Genomic DNA, 20429 nt, shown 5'->3' on the forward strand with positions numbered 1-20429 from the left:
TTACCCATAAAATATTTATGCAAATATGTTATCCAATGTCCTTCATTATTAGATATTTCGAGGTAATACTAGGTAGACCAAATTTATAAATCAAATAATGAGTCATCAATAGAAAATAAGCACGTTTATCAAAACTTAAGTAATAATCTTGAGCATCAAAAGTTTTTTTGGAACTCAAAATCAATTTCACTAAAAGCACTTTTAATCATTTTAAAAACACATCAAACGAGTCTTCAATTTAAGTAAGTTTGGATACATCTAACGTAAATTTAGACGACGGATCTTAACCTAAATTGAACTCAAGAGAAATATATTCTTGATCATCTTGCCAAAACCAAAATGGAGGGAGAAGAGAATAATTTTTTTTATTTTTTACTCTTGACTTATTTTATTTTCAATAATCGATGGATATGAATCTCATAAATCGTGTTGAGGGAACAAAGAGTTGAGAATTGGATTAAATAACTCTCCCAATCACACTCTAGTATCTAATTGAATCCATATGAATTAGTAAACACATGAATCAAAAATCGAAATAATTTCAATAGATATGTGCATAGTTAGTAAATTCGAAGAAACGACAACAATCAGCAAAGGGTCTGGTGATTAGAAAAAAAAAAAACTCAAGAGTAAGGGGAAAACAGGACAAATCACAAGAAGTGATTGGTGCGTGAAAAAAAAAATTGAAGATGTGAAAATTGTGACCCAACAACGCTCTACATATGAGAAATGATGCAACCCAACATCATTTTTCCATATACGAAAATTAAAGAAAAAAATTGTAGAAATGAAGGAAGAAGATAAAGCAAACAAAGTGGCTGGCAGGTAGTGAGAGGAAGAGACAGTCAGCCATTCAAAGAGGTCCATGGATTTGAAATCCTAAGGAGTGAGGTAAGATTGTATTTGGTCTTGGTTATATATACTTTTTGCTCTCAAATCTCACAAAATTCATAATTTAATGAAATCCTACAAAATCTTTAGTTTTTTAAACACACCTAAATTTGGATGGATTAAAAATGATTATTAAAATCTCGATTGACTATACTTAGATTTTCATAGATTCTAAAAATCCTTCAAAATCCTCTCTAATCCGAGTTTGACTACACTTTCTTATATAGTTTAAAAGAATGAATTATTTTGTATAATTCATGTGGCACCACATTATTAGGTTTTTAATCCCATATATATGCCAGATCAGCAAACAACAAAGTTATCACAGAAACATAACAGAAGGATCACATTGGTGGTGGAAAGTCAAACATAGGGACTACATCTATTGATTTTTATTGCTATGGACCAAACTAAGAACTTATACCAGTTTGAGAGACCAATTTGGCTAAAAATGCATCTAAAATATTCAGCAAGTAAAGCCTCATCCAAATGTGTGCTCCAACATTTTAACCACGGGATTTCAACTCTTCAATTAGGGCATTCAAATCAGAATCGGATGATCCTCCTTTCTCAATAGCCCTCTTTGCCTGATCTGCAAGTTCCCAAGCTCTACTTCTCATTTCCTCTGCTTCCCCACCCACCATAATCCTCCTTACAGCTTTATCAACAGCTTTCTTCTTAACGAAATCCCCAACAAGACTAACCCATTTCTGAGCACCCACTCCAACACCTATTTTCAGCACTTGGGTCACCAGCTTCTCGTTGTAAAACTGCTCCGCCGACACCGGCCACGTCACCATCGGCAACCCAGCCGCAATGCCTTCCAACGTCGAGTTCCACCCACAGTGAGTTACAAACCCGCCAACAGCCCTATGATTAAGAATCAGAAGCTGCGGGGCCCACCCTCTTATTATTAGTCCTTTCCCTTCCATTTTATGCTCAAACCCTTCTGGCAGCCAATCCTCTTTCTCCATGTCATCATCTTTTCCTCTCCTCACTACCCAAATGAAGTCCTGCCCAGAAGCCTGAAGCCCCATTGCAATCTTCTTAAGCTGAGAGGCATTGAATTTAGCCATGCTTCCAAAACACACATAAACCACCGAATTGGGTTCTTTTGAACCAAGCCACTTCAAGCAATCGTGCTCGTTGATGGAAGATGCTTTTCCTCTAAATGCTTTTTCTTCATTGCTTCTATTGCACAGAGAAACAGGGCCTATATGCCAAGCCTTCCTCCCCAAAACGTTTCTGTAATAATCTGCATAAACCGGTTCGAGCTCATAGAAACTGTTCACAACAATTCCATAGCTCGTCTGCTCAGATTCCTTGGCCCGTTTGAGCATCCGGGTCACGTCGTTTTCAATATTTTCCTTGTCAAAAGCAGGCACTTGGGCTCTTGTCATCGTAATCTCACCAGGAAAATTCGGAATCACAAAAGGTTCCAAATCGGACGAACTGTTCTTGAAAGGCTCATACTTGCTCATATTATATGAGGCAGCCAAGGCGAAGAAACTAGTGCCATGAAAAACCAACCTCGGAATATCAAACTTTGCAGCTGCATCAGTTGCCCATGGAAAACATATGTCAGCCAAAAGGAAACTAGGGTTTTGGTCGAGCAGAAGCTGCTCAAGCGGTTCTTGGAGCAAGCTTGTTGCTTTGAGGAAATTGGTGGATAATTCTGGTGAAGCGAGTGAGTCGAGAATCTCACAACCATCTGGTAGACCGGCTTCTGAAGGGAACTTGATGGTTTTGATTTCGACTTTGACGCTGCCGGAATTGGTTTTGCTTGATTGAGTGGCTTTGTAGAATGTTGAAGCGTTGAGAGGAGTTGTGACTATGGTTGTCTTCACTCCTTGCGCTGCGAATAGCTTGGCCATATCTGAGATCGGTATCATGTGGCCGTGACTCATGAAAGGGAACAAGAAGACGTGGAACTCACGGTTTTGGCTACCCATGATTGGGATTTAGAAATGAAGATGGAGGAAGTAAAGTATTAGGGTGATGGTTTGCGTTTGTGATGCATGAATTGAGGGTCATATATAGAAGTCGACTAAGTAAACAAACTATGGAAGGCTTATCAACAATGTATGGTTATACACATATTACCTTCTAATACCATCTCTTTCATGGAGATGATGTTGAATATTTCAAGAATATATTCATATATTTGTTGGCTGAAAAGTTGGGTATTTGCCCAACCGTTGCTTCTCTTCGAGTTCGAGTGAAGCATTGCAACATATGACATACTATATTATATATATATATATATATATATATATATATATATATATATCGGTGCTGCATTGTGCAGCATGTGTGTACGAAAATGATGGTAGCAAAAGGTTGGATTTAATTCAACCTTGTATCTTTTGGTTGAACTACAACTTTGGTTAAAAGACAAGATGCTTACTCAAATTATATGAGTAAAATTAAAAGATGTAATAAGTCAAAATTATTTTCTGAAAATTTCTAAATAGAAAACATGTCTTTTGGGTCAACACTAATAAGAAAGGTTGTATATCTTCAACTAAAATGAAAGGACTCGATGAACGAGTGCTTTAATGCCTATAAATACCTATTGTGGCATAATGTTTCACACACGATTTTCAGAAATTTATTTGTACATTCCTTGCTCTCTACTCTTTCCATCATATTCATACAATTTCTTTCTAGTTATTTCTAAGGGAATATAATTCGGTTTTGCTAATTAAATATTTCATACTTTGTTGTATCCTAGAACTGATTTGCCAAGAACCCTTTAGCAAACTCATTTGAGTGGGGGTAAATAACACTTTAAGGAAACGATTTAAGTCGTACCTCAAAGTCATCATTCCGATTATTCTCTAAATTTCTACATTTACTCAAACAGATGAAACCCGCATATGTTGTTGGGCTCCATCTCTATTAGAGAGATGTTACAATTGATTACAATTGATGGTACACTTAGATGGTAAGTGTAGCATTACTCGGTTACAAATCATCATCTATTGACCGGATATTGTCACGTCATTCTAACTAATTGATGCAGTCAGTAAACATGGAGACTATGAATTATGCCCTCACTCAATTATATAAATTATTTCACTTGAGTTACTGTTCTGAATCTCTTGTTATATCGTTTGGTCGGAAAAGAGTCGTGTTCCCAAAACAAGAAGCACAGGCCACATGTCCACAATAATTCTAGCGTTCAGAACCATAGTGTTTTACTTGCAAGCCTGAGTCTTTCACCTCATTTGGCACCATATTTTCGCCATTGACGATTCCATCACCGAAACTCCCGATAAGAGATCGACCCAAGTCGGTCGAGCTCAAGGCAATCTAGTGGCCTCGTCCTTGTCAGGCTCCAATGTGCATGTGTCAGTGTCACTTGCATTCACCAATGGGCAGTACGATGGCAGCAGCCTTGAGCTACAAGGCACCAGCCGCCAGTTTGAGAGGGTTAAAGAGGTCTCAGTGGTTTCAGGCACTGCATAATTCAGATATGCAAGGGGTTATGCTACCCTTGAGACAGTTTTTTATGATAATAAGACCTCCTACTCAGTTGTCCGGTGCACTATTAGGTTGCTTTTCAATAGTACTTAATAATTTTTATTTTTATTTTTTTATAAAAAGGGGACTTAATAGTTAACCTCTGTTTTTTTTTTTCGGTTCATTTCTAAGAAATAATATGGACCTTTATGTTTTAACTTTCAGCCGAAGGAGAACTCAAATTATTCTTCTAGATTGAAATTCTCAATAGCCCTCTTTGCCTGCTCTGCAAGTTCCCAAGCTCTACTTCTCATTTCCTCTGCTTCCAAACCCACCATAATCTTCCTTACAGCTTTATCAACAGAGAAGGATTCTCTACCCTCCTATTCTCATCCCCTTCCGTGCCCTCCTCTCACACATTGTTTTTTATCTTATTATCTCTATAAAAAAAATTCAAAATAAGATGTTAACGTGGCTTAACCATGACCGTTCAAATAGGAGGGCATGAAAGGGTAGAGAGATTAGGAGGGTAGAGAATCCTCCTCCCTTATCAACAGCTTTCTCCTTTCTCAATAGGTACTCTTTCTGAATTGGAATCCTTGATTTTTTATAGTAGTTGCTTCAATGTGGTTGAATTGAAGGCAAAACCTTAGCAGATAGTCATTTCCGTACTCATAATTCATACCTTACTTGAACCATGAACGTGCGATCAGAGCGTGACTAACAGCCTTGTGATGCTTGGAGTGGTCACATGGTTGTCCTACAGACCCCACCTTCCCAACTCTGTTTTTTTTGTGTGTAAAATTTCATATTCTTCATCAATTCTTTCTGCACTTGCTGCCTTTTGGTTAAAATACACATACCGTCCGATCACAGTCATTCTGATCGCCGTGTAGAAAAAAACTTCCAGTATATTTCTTTGATTTCTACATAAGATTATAAAGAATAAAATACAAAATTGTGAACAAATGGAACATATAAAACTAGAATTACATGATGCACAACAAACATTGCATGATAAAAACACATAAATAAATTACGTCTCAATCTTTAGAGGGCGGATGTAATCCGTCTTACTTGGGAGGGATTGAAAGAGTGCTTTCGAGCATAAACGAGAGATCATGCATCTCTGACATTATTCTCTCCACATCGTCAGATTTTGACCCTGCTCTTACGCTGGAAACATCTCCGCCCTCCACCACATCTTCAGATTTTTTGCCATCGTTAGTGCTTGCATCAGCCAACCTAAACACGCAACAGAAGAAGGAGTTAACATAGGTTCTTTAAAGAACGAGCACAAGCAGTTTCCATGAAGCTTCACGTATTACATTATTGAAAACGGCAAATTAGCATTCCACGGTGATTCGAAACAGGATTCTGCAGCTATAATAGCACCGATAAATGTTGGCTTATATAAGCACCTGTCTAATACAGAAGGCTCTAGGTGCACTCTATCCACTACAGTTGAACTGTTGGAACTGTTCAATGCTCCTGGTGAGAAATCTGGTTGCAAAAAGCTACCAAAATCCAAGTCACTGGAGCTGCTAGTGCCGAACAAATTTGTTTCTGAAGTATGGTCAACAGATGTCGTCTGATTAATACTTTATTTTACAGAATTATCTGCAAGATTTGATGCATTCTTCGAGCTAGCAAAATCATTCCAAGCATCAAATGAATCACCATCCGCGTCAGTAGTCTTATTATCAAGAGCCTTGTTGCTAGTGGTCTGCAATTGGTTGTCTTGAACCCAATCCACACCACTTTTGTTTAACAGAACTATCCACAATATTTGGTGCATTACTCGAGCTTGCGAAATCATTCCAAGCATCAAACGAATCATCATTCTCCAAAGTAGTCTTACTATCAAGATCCTTGTTGCTAATGATCTGCAATTGGTTGTCTTGAACCCAATCGACGCCATCAGGAAAAGAGTTATTCACATTTTCAGCTATTCCACCCCTCACCTCAGCAAGGATTTCCAACCGTTCAGGCCCTCAAGAAACCCAGAGTTGGAAACGCCCAACAGATCATCTTGAAACCAGTTGGAGGACATGGATGCAGACCCAGTCACACTATGGTTTGATTTTTCATTCATTGAGTCCACTACAGATCCAAATACTGTGCCTATGTAGGCAGAAAGATCCACCGTGGAACCCACAAAGGGGTCAAGGGATTTTGATTCTTGGGGAAAGCTTTCAGAAGCTTGAGGGAGGTTTTCAGAAGCTCGAGGAAGGATTTCAGAAGCTTGAGGAAGGTTTCCAGAGGCCGGAGGAAGGGTTTCAGAAGCTTGAGGAAGGTTTCCAGAAGCTTGTGATTCAGAAGCAGCAAACTGAAAACTTGCCGCCCAACCAGAATCACCACTCTCTCCTTCAGTAGTCTGCACAACTGTCTCAAAAGGCTTTACATTCTCAAACAACCTAAGAGTTTCATGACCTTGGAAACGCTCTTTACCGACAATCTGTGTGCTAGACCTGAACAACTCTTCGGAATTACTCAAAGCACCACCTTTCTTTCCTTCTAAGAAAAAGTTGTCGAGATTGACTCCAGCCAAATCTGGTAATTTGAGCAGATTAGGGATCTCATTTGGGAGATCAGTCTCAATTTTCTCTGGCTTAGAGGTCCATTTTATTTCAAGATTTAAGAGATCAGCCAGACTTAACTCATCTTTCCGCCCAGTCTGTGTTCTGTTTAATTCATTTGCTCCAACAGGTAAATCCACTATCTCCTGCAAACCAAATTCTAAAACTTTACCAAGTATTCAAGAAGCCCCACAAAATTAATTTCAAAGTCTCTACATTGATGAGGGGACAATAAACCTCATTTCTAGCAAACAAACAATAGGCAGACAAAACTATAATTTCCCCCTTAGATGATATGGTTGCTGAATAAATGGACTACAAATCAGTAGCACCTACGAATTTCGAGTGTGATCTGCCTAATATCGAGTACTAAGTAGATGTTGATACACATCATATACTATGTACTATTTCAAAATCACCTTCAACCATTTTAATTTTCCATGCACTATAGATTAACATAAATAGCTTCGAATCAGATAACGAATTTTCGACATCATTACGCTGTTGGGCGGCTAGAATAAGCTGGTAAAACAAATTTAGCAAACTAAAACAATCAAAGCTTCAATCTTTTTCATCATCCACAAGCAAGAAAGCATATAATTTGTTAAAGTGGTGATTTTTCTTGAATAAACGCATTGAGAATTCAAATTCCGTTTCTTTCAAGTTTTCCCATCAACCAAACACAACAAAAGGAATCCCCATTTTATTTCCCCATCTTAATCTCAATTTTCTCATCAACCAAACAAAAGATAGAAAATCAAGTCGCATACCGATCCACTTAAGCTCAGGTACTGGAGCAGCCAACGGTACCCAAAAGTATCCCGGAAATTGATGGGGTCGGGAGGGAGGTCCTTGCAGTGTTCTCTGCCGCAGAAGACGCAGGTCAGCGTCTGAACGCCCCTCAGCAGCCGCTCTTTGCAATGCCTGCACCTCAGGTACGGCGGGGATGGATCCAACTCTAAATTAAGACGGAAATATTTGAACCCAAAACACATTGAATTGAAAAAAAAAACCTAACTATTAAATACCTCCACTACCTGTTGAGAACTTTTAATCATACATCACGATGTCCACAACCATCTGGTGGGGGGAGTGAGTCGAGATTCTCACAACCATCTGGCAGACCGGCTTCTACAGAAGGGAACTTGATGGTTTTGATTTCGACTTTGACGCTGCCGGAATTGGTTTTGCTTGACTGAGTGGCTTTGGAGAATGTTGAAGCGTTGAGAGGAGTTGTGACTATGGTTGTCCTCGCTCCTTGCGCTGCGAATAGCTTGGCCATATCTGAGATCGGTATAATGTGGCCGCGACCCATGTAAGGGAACAAGAAGACGTGGAACTCAAGGTTTTGGCTACCCATGATTGGGATTTAGAAATGAAGATGGAGGAAGTAAAGTATTAGGGTAATGGTTTGCGTTTGTGATGCATGAATTGAAGGTCATATATAGAAGTCGACTAATTAAGTAAACAAACTATGGAAGGTTTATAAACAATGTATGGTTATAAATTAACATCTTACCATCTAATTTTACCATATCTTTAATAGAGCTGAAAGTCACGTGTGTTGTTGAGACCCATCTCTATTTGAGAGATGTTACAATGCATGGTACAATTAAATGATAAGTGTAGCATTACTTGGTTACAAATCATCATCTATTGACCAGATATTGTCACGTCATTCTAAATTTTTTTTTTTTTAAAGTACATTTTACATGTAATTAACATAGTGGTACATTTATAATTAAAGAAAAATGGGTACATTATAAATAAATTATGAGTATAATTGGTACAAATTAAATAGGGTTGCCAATTAAAAATCATACTAACTAAATGTAGAAATATATGATACAAAGTTTAAATGTAATGTTTCTAACACTAAAGGAATATATTTTAGAAATAAAATTTATAACTGAAATAATGACATTCATTAAAAGCTAGAGACATTAATAAAAAAATTAAAAAGAAATAAGGTTTTAATCAATGCAATAAAAGAAGATGGATGAGAACCTAATTTCTCCTTAAAAAAACTCAGAAAAATCTCAAAAGGGTAAGTGGAAAAAAGGGCAAATAACAAGAAGTGATTGCTGCGTGAAAAAAAAAATTGAAGATGTGAAAAATTGTGACCCAACAACACTACTACATATCCATAAATGATGCGACCCATCTAAGAAAATCGAAGAAAAAAATTGTAGAGATGAAGGAAGAAGATAAACCAAACAAAGTGGCTGGCAAACAGTGAGAGAAAGAGAGAGTTAGACATTCAAAGAGGTCCATAGATTTGAAATCCAAAGGTGTGAGGTAGGATTCTATTTGGCTTTGGTTATATATACTTCTTGCTCTCAAATCCTATAAAATACACAACTTAATAAAATCCTACAAAATCTTTAGTTTTTTAATACCCCTAGATTTGGATGGATTTTGAAAAATGACTATTAAAATCTCGATTGACTACACCTAGATTTTTATGGATTCTAAAAATCCTTTAGTTGACTACACTAGAATTTTAAAGTCTTTTAAAATCCTCTCAAATCCGAATTTGACTACACCCCCTTAAATAGATTAAAAGAATTAATTATTTTGTATAATTCATCGGCACCAGTTTATTAGGTTTATAGTTCCATATATATACCACATCAACAAACAAACGGAGTTATAACGGAATGATCACATTGGTGTGGACATTCAAAGATAGGGGGCTACATTTATTGATTTTCATTGCTATTAAACTAAGGACTTATAGCAATCTAAAGGACCATTTTGGCTAGGAAGCCTTCTAAAATATTCATCAAGTAAAGCCTCATCCAAATGTGCGTTCCAACATTTTAACCACGGGATTTCAACTCTTGGATTAGGGCATTCAAATCAGAATGTGATGATCCTCCCTTCTCAATAGCCCTCTTTGCCTGCTCTGCAAGTTCCCAAGCTCTACTTCTCATTTGCTTTGCTTCCTCACCCACCATAATCCTCCTTACGGCTTTATCAACAGCTTTCTTCTTAACAAAATCCCCAACAAGACTAACCCATTTCTGAGCACCCACTCCAACACCTATCTTCAGCACTTGGGTCACCAGCTTCTCGTTGTAAAACTGCTCCGCCGACACCGGCCACGTCACCATCGGCAACCCAGCCGCAATCCCTTCCAACGTCGAGTTCCACCCACAGTGAGTTACAAACCCGCCAACAGCCCTATGGTCAAGAATCAGAAGCTGCGGGGCCCACCCTCTTATTATTAGTCCTTTCCCTGCCATCCTATGCTCAAACCCTTCTGGCAGCCAATCCTCTTTCTCCATGTCATCATCTTGTCCTCTCCTCACTACCCAAATGAAGTCCTGCCCAGAAGCCTGAAGCCCCATTGCAATCTCCTTAAGCTGAGAGGCATTGAATTTAGCCATGCTTCCAAAACACACATAAACAACCGAATTGGGTTCTTTTGAATCAAGCCACTTCAAGCAATCGTGCTCGTTGATAGAAGATGCTTTTCCTCTAAGTGCTTTTTCTTCATTGCTTCTATTGCATAGAGAAACAGGGCCTATATGCCAAGCCTTCCTCCCCAAAACGTTTCTGTAATAATCTGCATAAACCGGTTCGAGCTCATAGAAACTGTTCACAACAATTCCATAGCTCGTCTGCTCAGATTCCTTGGCCCGTTTGAGCAACCGGGTCAAGTCGTTTTCAATATTTTCCTTGTCAAAAGCAGGCACTTGGGCTCTTGTCATAGTAATCTCACCAGGAAAATTCGGAATCACGAAAGGTTCCAAATCGGACGAACTGTTCTTAAAAGGCTCATACTTGCTCATATTATATGAGGCAGCCGAGGCGAAGAAACTAGTGCCATGAAAAACCAACCTCGGAATATCAAACTTTGCAGCTGCATCAGTTGCCCAAGGAAAACATATGTCTGCCAAAAGGAAACTAGGTTTTTCGTCGAGCAGAAGCTGCTCGAGCGGTTCTTGGAGCAAGCTTGTTGCTTTGAGGAAATTGGTGGATAATTCTGGTGAGGGGAGTGAGTTGAGATACTCACAACCATCTGGTAGACCGGCTTCTACAGAAGGGAACTTGATGGTTTTGATTTCGACTTTGACGTTGCCGGAATTGATTTCGCTTGACTGAGTGGCTTTGGAGAATGTTGAAGCGTTGAGAGGAGTTGTAACTATGGTTGTCCTCACTCCTTGCGCTGCGAATAGCTTGGCTATATCTAAGATCGGTACAATGTGGCCGTGAGCCATGTAAGGGAACAAGAAGACGTGGAACTCGCGGTTTCGGCTACCCATGATTGGGATTTAGAAATGAAGATGGAGGAAGTAAAGTATTTGGGTAATGGTTTGCGTTTGTGATGCATGAATTGAAGGTTATATATAGAACTATAGAAGTCGACTAAGTAAACAAACTATGGAAGGTTTATAAACAATGTATGGTTATAACCAGAACAGCCTCTATATAGTCATTTCCATACTCACAATTCACAACCGTACTTGAACAGGATCTGTTCTATCGGTTGTACCTCTGTATCCTTGATTTCTATGGAGACAGGAACCTCAATCTGGTGGATGAACCATGACCGTGCGATCAGAGCGTGATTAACAACCCTGTGATCCTTGGATCATTCAAAGCAGTGGCGAAACCAGGAATTGGCGAGGGGAGGGGCGGATTTAAAAGGGTGCAAGGTTAAAAATTTATGAAGACAACCAAATCATTTTAGATAGTAGAAAATATTAATAACGTTAATAATTAATCAATATTAATTACGAAATGTGACACTATGACGAACTTAGTGAAAACAAATTCAAATTCCTGTACTCTATGACGAATTTAATAATCGAGTACATACACGTGGTTTGGTCGACTGTACATATGTAATGGGTGCATAGGTACGTCGAATGTGTAAAAGTGTAACCATATTGATAATGCGCAATTGTTTAAAATTGAGACACATAGTAGGTTGAAAACAAAAAAGACCTTATCTACCAAAGCGTAAACTAATATTTAACTAGCTGGCATACATAAAGAAAAAAAGATTGCATGCACTAATTAATAATTAATTAACCCTTCTTATTCTCTTTGGATGTATCAGTTTCAACAAAGGAGAAGATGAGAACAACAGAGCCAAACAGAAGACCTTGAAAAATCAAAGCCTTGAAACCTTTCATAATTCTCTAACTCTTGTGCTAATTGTCAGTTCCAATTCTAAAATGCTAGCATTCATGCATAAGAGTTAGAGAATCATAAAAAAAATTAGAATTAAATCAGTTCCGACTCAAAAGAAAAAATCAAAGCCTTGAAATCAGCTCCTATTCCATATCGAAATTATTAGGAAAGTTCTGGCCTTGGAATCTTTAAAAAATCCCACGAGAAAGAAGACTAGAAGGATGTTAATTGTTAATGATAAGCATAAACACAGCACTAGGCTCTGTTGCAGAGCACCAAAACCTAGAGAACCAGATGAAATTGCTCACTTCCGACAGGACTAGAGGGGCAGAATTACTCAAAAAAAAAAAAAAATTCTACACACACACACACACAAAACATTCAAATGATACATCTTATCAAAAATATCAAATGAAACCACTATTGTTTCCTCTAAAAAAAGGTTACATGGTAGTACTATAAACAAATACAGATTCAAAGATAACTCTACCAAAACTAATATCTAATCAAGTCTCAATCTTTTACTTCTGAGCATCCAAATGTGCAAATGAAAAACAAGCATCTTCCATCCTGTAGATATATCAAATCTTGCATCTGTGAATGACTACTATTTCGCCCTTGTTATCATCATCTGCAATAAGAATGGAAAACTAATTTTGCTATAAAACTGTTTCCAATTAGAAAATTTCAGTAAAAATATTAACCAATTTTAAGAAAACAAATCACACAAAAACAACACTCATAAACCCTATAAATGAAAATCAATGGATGGTATGACACACCCCGACCCGGAATGTCCATCTGAACTTCAAATCAAGCTGTGTTGGCCGATACTAAGAAGGTGACGAAACCATAAAATGTGATGATGTGAAAAATGTGAATAAATTTAAACCTAAAAGTGACTAAATGCAAAAGTGCGCATGTGAGTGAGATTGAACCCATTTCACACGTGATGTCAGAGTATAAGTAAATGTACTACCTAGAAATATGTGCATAGTGATAAAGAGTGATAAGGACTCAAACATCCACGTAGGATTTCCACCTGTTAGGTGCATTTTCGTAATTTTTCAAGATTTGGGAATAAAATATATTAATTTTGGTACGGGATGTCAAATGGTAGATAGAGTTACCATAGATACATGACATGAGTCTTGAATCTCTTCAAAACTATATTTGTTTGGGTATACCAAATGATTGGTTTCATATGAAAGTAGGAACCAGATGTGGGTTCTTCAAATGTTCTCACATGTTGTCGAGATGGTAGCTAACGACGGTAGTGAATCATTCTGGCAGTAGATGGTCGTTCTCAGCATTATCATCATCGTTTATAAATTTTGTTTTTGTTTTTTCAACAGTTTTTATCACAGATGTTCTAAAATTGATAACATATTGTTGGACTCATAGGCCCTACATGTGTGTCTAGTCAGTACATCAGCATAACATTTGACGAAATCTATGAATGTCAATTTTTGAGACGGCATTGACTAATTTTGAAATTAAAAGATCAAATGAAGACTTTGGACAATTTCAGAAATCATTAGTTAAAAATAAAATTAAAAAAAAAATAAAAATATTTCAAAGTTATCGGCTTGCCAGAATTAAGGAATTTTTTATTTTTGTCAAAAGCCACAATTAAGGATTAACAAATCACACATGTCTCTTTGTCATTTATGTTAGGTAAAAGATACATACCTGCTGTTGTACTTTAAAACTCAACACAAGGCGTCAAATTACACTTACCAAATCAAAACTTGTCATTTATGTTAGGGAGTTGTTTTGCCTCTCCCAAAAAATCATTATGCGGCTCTCTGTAGTGTTATGTTTTTCATAAACTTCTTTATGAAAGGAGTGCAGTTTGATTATTTTGGAGTGACAATAACACTGTAAAAACTTGTTTGGAAGTGATTTTAAGATGACTGAAAGTGTTTCTGATGAAAATATTTTTGAAACCAATCCTTAGTAAAATCCTAAGTGGATACTGGAAAGGTACTTGAAGTGATTTTTGCAAAAAACACATACTAGTGCTTCTTCCATAAAGCACTTCAAGTTTTTTTGAAACTCAAAATCAATTTCATCATAAACGCATTTAGTCATTTTAAAAGCAATTCAAACGAGCTAAATTTAAGTAAGTTTGGATACATTTAATGTAAGTTTAGATGACAGATCTTAACGTAAACTAAACAGAAGAGAAATATACTTTGAATCATCTTGCCAAAACCAAAATGGAGGGAGAAGAGAATAAAATGTTTTTTTTTTATTCTTGACTTATTTTATTTTCACGACTTGACGGATATGAATCTCATAAATCGGATTAGGGAAGAAAGAATTGAGAATTGGATTAAATAACTCTCCTAATCACATTCACATGCATAGTTATTAAATTCGTGTATAATATACGTACATAGTTAGTAAATTCAGGTATAATACACGTGCAAAAACAACAACGGTCATCAAAGGGGAGGAGGATTCTCTCCTCCTTTTTTCCCATACACTTTCATCCTCTTCCTGTTTGTGTGGTCACGGTTAAGCCATGTCAACATTTTACATTGATTTTTTTAAGACAAAAACACGTGGTTTAACCGTAACAAAAACACGTGGTTTAACCGTGACTACACAAACAGGGAAAGAATGGAAGTGTATGGGAAAAAAAGGAGGAGAGAATCCTCCTCCCATCAAAGGGCCCCTGTGATTAGAAAAAACTCGGAAAAATCTCAAAAGGGTAAGTGGAAAAAAGGACAAAGAACAAGAAGCGATTGCTGCGTGGAAATAAAAAATGAAGATGTGAAAATTGTGACCCAACAGCACTACTACGTATGAGAAATTATGCAACCCAACATCATTTCTATCCATAAATGATGCGACCCATCAACGAAAATTGAAGGAAAAATTTTAGAGATGAAGGAAGAATATAAAACAAACAAAGTGGTCAGCGGGCAGTAAGAGGATGAGAGAGTCAGACATTCAAAGAGGTTCATGAATTTGAAATTTCCAGGTGTGAGATAGGATTCTATTTGGTTTTGGTTATATACATTTTTCACTCTTAAATTTTACAAAATCCACAATTTAATGGAATCCTACAAAATCTTTAGCTTTTCGATACACCTACATTTTTATGGACTTTAAAAATGATTATTGAAATCTCGACTGACTACACCTAGATGTTCATTGATTCTAAAAAGGGAACTTTAACGAAAATCATCCGGTATTGTTTAGTTTAACAAAAAACCACATTTTTACATTAAAAAGTCAATACTGGTACTATTTATTTTACCTTTTATTTTGTCTTTATAGTTAAAACTCAAAGTTTTAAAGTCATTTTCATTAGTTTTCACTTTTAAAAATCCTTTAGTTGACTACACTAGAATTGTAAAGTCTATTAAAATTCTCTCAAATTCGAGTTTGACTACACCTCCTTAAATAGTTTAAAAGAATTAATTATTTTGTATAATTCATGTGGCACTGCTTTATTAGATTTATAGTCCCATGTATATGCCAGATCAGCAAACAAACAGAGTTATAATGGAAACATAACAGAAGGATCACATTGGTGGTGGAAATTCAAACGTAAGGACTACATTTATTGATTTTCATTGCTATGGACAAAATTAAAGACTTGTACTAATCTGAGGGACCATTTCGATTAAAAAGGCATCTGAAATATTCATCAAGTAAAGCCTCATCCAAATGTGTGCTCCAACATTTTAATCACGAGATTTCAACACTTTCAATTAGGGCATTCAAATCAGAATATGATGATCCTCCTTTCTCAGTAGCCCTCTTTGCCTGCTCTGCAAGTTCTCAAGCTCTACTTCTCATTTCCTCTGCTTCCAAACCCACCATAATCTTCCTTACAGCTTTATCAACAGCTTTCTCCTTTCTCAATAGGTATACTCTTTCTGAATTGGAATCCTTGATTTTTATATGGTAGTTGCTTCAATGTGGTTGAATTGAAGGCAAAACCTTGGCAGATAGTTGTGACTTGTGAGCAGCAAAAATATACAAAGCACAACAACATCATTCCCACATCGTCATTTCCGTACTCACAATTCATACCTTACTTGAACCGTGACCGTGCGAACAGAGCGTCACTTACAGCCCTGTGATGCTTGGAGTGGTCACACGGTTGTCCTACAGACCCCGCCTTCCCAACTCTTTCTTTTTTTGTGTGTAAAATTTCATATTCTTCTTCAATTCTTTCTGCACTCGCTGCCTTTTGGTTAAAATACACATACTGTCCGATCACAGGCATTCCGATCGCCGTGTAGAAAAAACTTCCAGTATATTTCTTTGATTTCTACATAAGATTATAAAGAATAAAATACAAAATTGCGAACAAATGGAACATATAAAACTAGAATTACATGATGCACAACAAACATTGCATGATAAAAACACAAATAAATTACGTCTCAATCTTTAGAGGGCGGATGTAATCTGTCTTGCTTGGGACGGATTGAAAGAGTGCTTTCGAGCATAAACGAGAGATCATGCATCTGTGACATTATTCTCTCCACATCGTCAGATTTTGACCCTGCTCTTACACTGGAAACATCTCCGCCCTGCGCCAGACCTTCAGATTTTTTTCCATCGTTAGTGCACGCATCAGCCAACCTAAACACGCAACAGAAAAAGGAGTTAACATAGGTTCTTTAAAGAATGAGCACAAGCATTTTCCATGAAGCTTCACGTATTAGATTACTGGAAACGGCAAATATGGCATTCCACGGTGATTCGAAACAGGATTCTGCAGCTATAATAGCACCAATAAAAGTTGGCTTATACACGCACCTGTCTAATACAGAAGGCTCTGGCTGCACTCTATCCACTACAGTTGAACTGTTGGAATTGTTAAATGCTCCTGCTGAGGAATCTGGTTGCAAAAAGCTACCAGAATCCAAGTCACTGGAGTTGCTAGTGCCGAACAAATTTATTTCTGAAGTGTGGTCAACAGATGTTATCTGATTAATACTTTGTTTTACAGAATTATCTGCAAGATTTGATGCATTATCCGAGCTAGCAAAATCATTCCAAGCGTCGAATGAATCATCATCCGCATCAGTAGTCTTATTATCAAGAGGCTTAATGCTAGTGGTCTGCAATTGGTTGTCCTGAACCCAATCGACACCACTTTGTTTTACAGAACTATCCACAACATTTGGTGCATTACTCGAGCTTGCGAAATCATTCCAAGCATCAAGTGAATCATGATTCTCCACAACAGTATTACTATCAAGATCCTTGTTGCTAGTGATCTGCAATTGGTTGTCTTGAACCCAATCGACACCATCAGGAAAAGAGTTATTCACATTTTCAGCTATTCCACCCTTCATCTCAGCAAAGATTTCCAACCGTTCAGGCCCTCCAGACAACCCAGAGTTGGAAACGCCCAACAGATCATTTTGAAACCAGTCGGAGGACATGGATGCAGACCCAGTCACACTATGGTTTGATTTTTCATTTGTTGAGTCCACTACAGATCCAAATACTGTGCCTATGTGGGCAGAATGGGCAGAAAGATCCACCGTGGAACCCACAAAGGGGTCAAGGGATTTTGATTCTTGGGGAAAGCTTTCAGAAGCTTGAGGGAGGTTTTCAGAAGCTCGAGGAAGTATTTCAGAAGCTTGAGGAAGGTTTTCAGAAGCTAGAGGAAGGATTTCAGAAGCTTGAGGAAGGTTTCCAGAAGCTTGTGATTCAGAAGCAGCAAACTGAAAACTTGCCGCCCAACTAGAATCACCACTCTCTCCTTCAGTAGTCTGCACAACTGTCTCAAAAGGCTTTACATTCTCAAACAACCTAAGAGTTTCATGACCTTGGAAACTCTCTTTACCGACAATCTGTGTGCTAGACCCGAACAACTCTTCGGAATTACTCGAAGCACCATCTTTCTTTCCTTCAAAGAAAAAGTTGTCGGGATTGACTCCAGCCAAATCTGGAAATTTGAGGAGATTGGGGATCTCATTTGGGAGATCAGTCTCAGTTTTCTCTGGCTTAGAGGTCCATTTTATTTCAAGATTTAAGAGATCAGACAGACTTAACTCATCCTTCCGCGCAGTCTGTGCTCTGTTTAATTCATTTGTTCCAACAGGTAAATCCACTACCTCCTGCAAACCAAAGTCTCAAACTTTACCAAGTATTCAAGAAGCCCCACAAAATTAATTTCAAAGTCTCTACATTGACGAGGGGACAATAAACCTCATTTCTAGCAAACAAACGATAGGCAGACAAAACTATAATTTCCCACTTAGATGATATGGTTGCTGAATAAATGGACTACAAATCGGTAGCACCTACGAATTTCGAGTGTGATCGCCTAATATCGAGTACTAAGTAGATGGTGATACACATCATATACTATGTACTATTTCAAAATCACCTTCAACCATTTTAATTTTCCATGCACTATAGATTAACATAAATAGCTTCGAATCAGATAAAGAATTTTCGACATCATTACGCTGTTGGGCGGCTAGAATAAGCTGGTAAAACAAATTTAGCAAACTAAAACAATCAAAGCTTCAATCTTTTTCATCATCCACAAGCAAGAAAGCATATAATTTGTTAAAGTGGTGATTTTTCTTGAATAAACGCATTGAGAATTCAAACTCCGTTTCTTTCAAGTTTTCCCATCAACCAAACACAACAAAAGGAATCCCCATTTTATTTCCCCATCTTAATCTCAATTTTCTCATCAACCAAACAAAAGATAGAAAATCAAGTCGCATACCGATCCACTTAAGCTCAGGTACTGGAGCAGCCAACGGTACCCAAAAGTATCCCGGAAATTGATGGGGTCGGGAGGGAGGTCCTTGCAGTGTTCTCTGCCGCAGAAGACACAGGTCAGCGTCTGAACGCCCCTCAGCAGCCGCCCTTTGCAATGCCTGCACCTCAGGTACGGCGGGGATGGATCCAACTCCGCTAGTGTTTCTTCGACAAAAGGTAGATTCGGCAGCGGCGTGTCGTCCGGGTCGTACGACGACAGCTCCGCTTCTTTCCGAAGCGAGATCTGCACCTGCTTTATCACATCCATCGGGATTTCCATCGCCATTATCAGAGTTGGTGGCCGTCGATGCCAGTGTTGGAATCGGGCGGTTGAGTGATGAGGGGCACAGAGTCACTCAATCGCCATGTTTCCCACCAGTTTCTGTGCGACTCTCACTGCTCGGAATACGTGGTAAATCCTTAAAAAACAATCTTAATTTAATTTAATTTAATTTAATAATCTTCTTGTTTTTCGTGATAAATTCAAACTTAATATCACCGTATTGTATCATTAGAGAACTCTCTTTTACAAATCGATATTTTTACTTTAAACTAAAAAGGAAATATTTAAACCCGACAAAAACTTAGATACATTCATCACTTGCTGAAAACTGTTAATCATACATCATGATGTACACAAATATCAAACACACTAGTTTCAAAAATTGGCTAAAATAATGAATTTACAAATTTCAAAATTTATTCAAAACCGACGTAATTTCGATTGATTACATTTTGGGCTCCGTAAGTGGATAAATTTGCACATGCATTTTAAAGTAGACAACAATGCTTATTGGGTTTGCATACACTATTGAAGACGCTCTTAGACTACTCTCAAATTGTTTAAAATAATTTTTCTCAAGTGTGCATGCATAAGATTTTGCGAGACTCAACAATCGCATTGTCTACAAGAGTTTTTTACTCAAAATTTACTAGCAAATCATGAAAAAATTCTACAAAATCCACATAAAATTTTAATTTCATTTAACTTTTACCGCAACATAAGCTTATGAGAATTCATACTAAACATTACAAATATTGCTTAACCCAAACACAACTTAACACAAATAAAACGGGAAAACGATTTACTTTAAAAGATGAATAAATAAATCTGAAAATTAAAACAGCTTCTCTTTTTTTGTTTGGAAGAAAGTTTAACCGGGGTGGATGCTACTGTGAACACGGAAAATTCCTGAAACGAAAGAGACAAGAACAACGTGCACAAACAAATATTTGGTGTTTGATGATTTTGGGTTACAATCTCTCTCTATTTTGATCCTCTGATTCAATCTCCGTAAGGTGTTGATTCGTGGATGTTTCGTTGATCCAAGGGGCGTCGAGGCTTGATCTTGGATGAACAGTTGGAAGTTTCTTCAAATGGTCGTGGGCTTGATCTTTGAAGGTGGATTTGAGCGGATCTTCAAGGGCTTTTGGGCTTGATCTTGAAGAACAGTGATGAACGGATCTTCAAGGGCTTTTGGGCTTGATCTTGAAGGACGGTTGGATGTGTGGATTTATCGACGTTTGTTGATCCAAAGGGCCGTTGGGGCTTGATCTTGGAAGAACGATGAACGAAGAACACTTTCTTCA

At 37.6% G+C, this 20429-nt stretch overlaps 4 protein-coding genes and 1 pseudogene across 5 annotated transcripts; 1 reads left to right on the forward strand and 4 right to left on the reverse strand.

Annotated features, from left to right (window-relative positions):
• Positions 1–1210: 1210 nt before the first annotated feature.
• Positions 1211–3027, reverse strand: LOC103404842 (scopoletin glucosyltransferase-like). The gene has a single exon (XM_070817181.1). The coding sequence runs from the start codon at positions 2841–2843 to the stop codon at positions 1398–1400; it is 1446 nt and encodes a 481-aa protein (XP_070673282.1). The 5' UTR covers positions 2844–3027; the 3' UTR covers positions 1211–1397.
• Positions 3028–5249: 2222 nt separating this feature from the next.
• LOC114822422 (uncharacterized) lies at positions 5250–8295 on the reverse strand. Its single transcript, XM_070816313.1, has 4 exons — positions 8001–8295; positions 7706–7893; positions 5778–7081; positions 5250–5601 (listed from the first exon to the last, which is right to left on the reverse strand). Exons 1-3 carry the CDS (start codon positions 8293–8295, stop codon positions 6317–6319), a joined length of 1248 nt encoding a protein of 415 aa, XP_070672414.1. The 3' UTR covers positions 5250–5601; positions 5778–6316.
• A 1287-nt stretch (positions 8296–9582) lies between these two features.
• On the reverse strand, positions 9583–11242 carry LOC103422342 (scopoletin glucosyltransferase-like). The gene has a single exon (XM_008360395.3). The coding sequence runs from the start codon at positions 11204–11206 to the stop codon at positions 9758–9760; it is 1449 nt and encodes a 482-aa protein (XP_008358617.3). The 5' UTR covers positions 11207–11242; the 3' UTR covers positions 9583–9757.
• A 155-nt stretch (positions 11243–11397) lies between these two features.
• LOC114822856 (small nucleolar RNA U3) lies at positions 11398–11585 on the forward strand (annotated as a pseudogene).
• Positions 11586–15631: 4046 nt separating this feature from the next.
• On the reverse strand, positions 15632–19283 carry LOC108171509 (uncharacterized). 2 transcript variants are annotated; one of them, XM_029097518.2, is made up of 4 exons: positions 18805–19258; positions 16869–18181; positions 16487–16691; positions 15632–16374 (listed from the first exon to the last, which is right to left on the reverse strand). In XM_029097518.2, the coding sequence occupies exons 1-3, from the start codon at positions 19123–19125 to the stop codon at positions 16490–16492; spliced, it is 1836 nt and encodes a 611-aa protein (XP_028953351.2). In that variant the 5' UTR covers positions 19126–19258; the 3' UTR covers positions 15632–16374; positions 16487–16489. The 2 variants fall into 2 exon arrangements, with proteins under 2 accessions (XP_028953351.2, XP_070673283.1); XM_070817182.1 differs by having other exon boundaries at positions 15694–16691; positions 18805–19283.
• Between the last annotated feature and the right edge of the window lie 1146 nt (positions 19284–20429).

Source organism: Malus domestica, chromosome 17 (assembly GCF_042453785.1).
Source record: "Malus domestica chromosome 17, GDT2T_hap1".
Taxonomy (NCBI): Eukaryota; Viridiplantae; Streptophyta; class Magnoliopsida; order Rosales; family Rosaceae; genus Malus; species Malus domestica.

What these genes read in the sequence shown, in the direction of transcription:
- LOC103404842 (XM_070817181.1), bottom strand. Translation starts at nt 2,843, where the DNA reads ATGGGTAGCCAAAACCGTGAGTTCCACGTCTTCTTGTTCCCTTTCATG.
- LOC114822422 (XM_070816313.1), bottom strand. Translation starts at nt 8,295, where the DNA reads ATGGGTAGCCAAAACCTTGAGTTCCACGTCTTCTTGTTCCCTTACATG. An exon ending in ACCAGATGGTTGTGGACATC is followed by an intron (nt 7,894 to 8,000) that starts GTGATGTATGAT and finishes GTCTTAATTTAG; the next exon opens with AGTTGGATCCATCCCCGCCG. An exon ending in ACCTGAGCTTAAGTGGATCG is followed by an intron (nt 7,082 to 7,705) that starts GTATGCGACTTG and finishes TTTGGTTTGCAG; the next exon opens with GAGATAGTGGATTTACCTGT.
- LOC103422342 (XM_008360395.3), bottom strand. Translation starts at nt 11,206, where the DNA reads ATGGGTAGCCGAAACCGCGAGTTCCACGTCTTCTTGTTCCCTTACATG.
- LOC108171509 (XM_029097518.2), bottom strand. Translation starts at nt 19,125, where the DNA reads ATGGCGATGGAAATCCCGATGGATGTGATAAAGCAGGTGCAGATCTCG. An exon ending in ACCTGAGCTTAAGTGGATCG is followed by an intron (nt 18,182 to 18,804) that starts GTATGCGACTTG and finishes TTTGGTTTGCAG; the next exon opens with GAGGTAGTGGATTTACCTGT. An exon ending in GAGCCTTCTGTATTAGACAG is followed by an intron (nt 16,692 to 16,868) that starts GTGCGTGTATAA and finishes TTGCGTGTTTAG; the next exon opens with GTTGGCTGATGCGTGCACTA.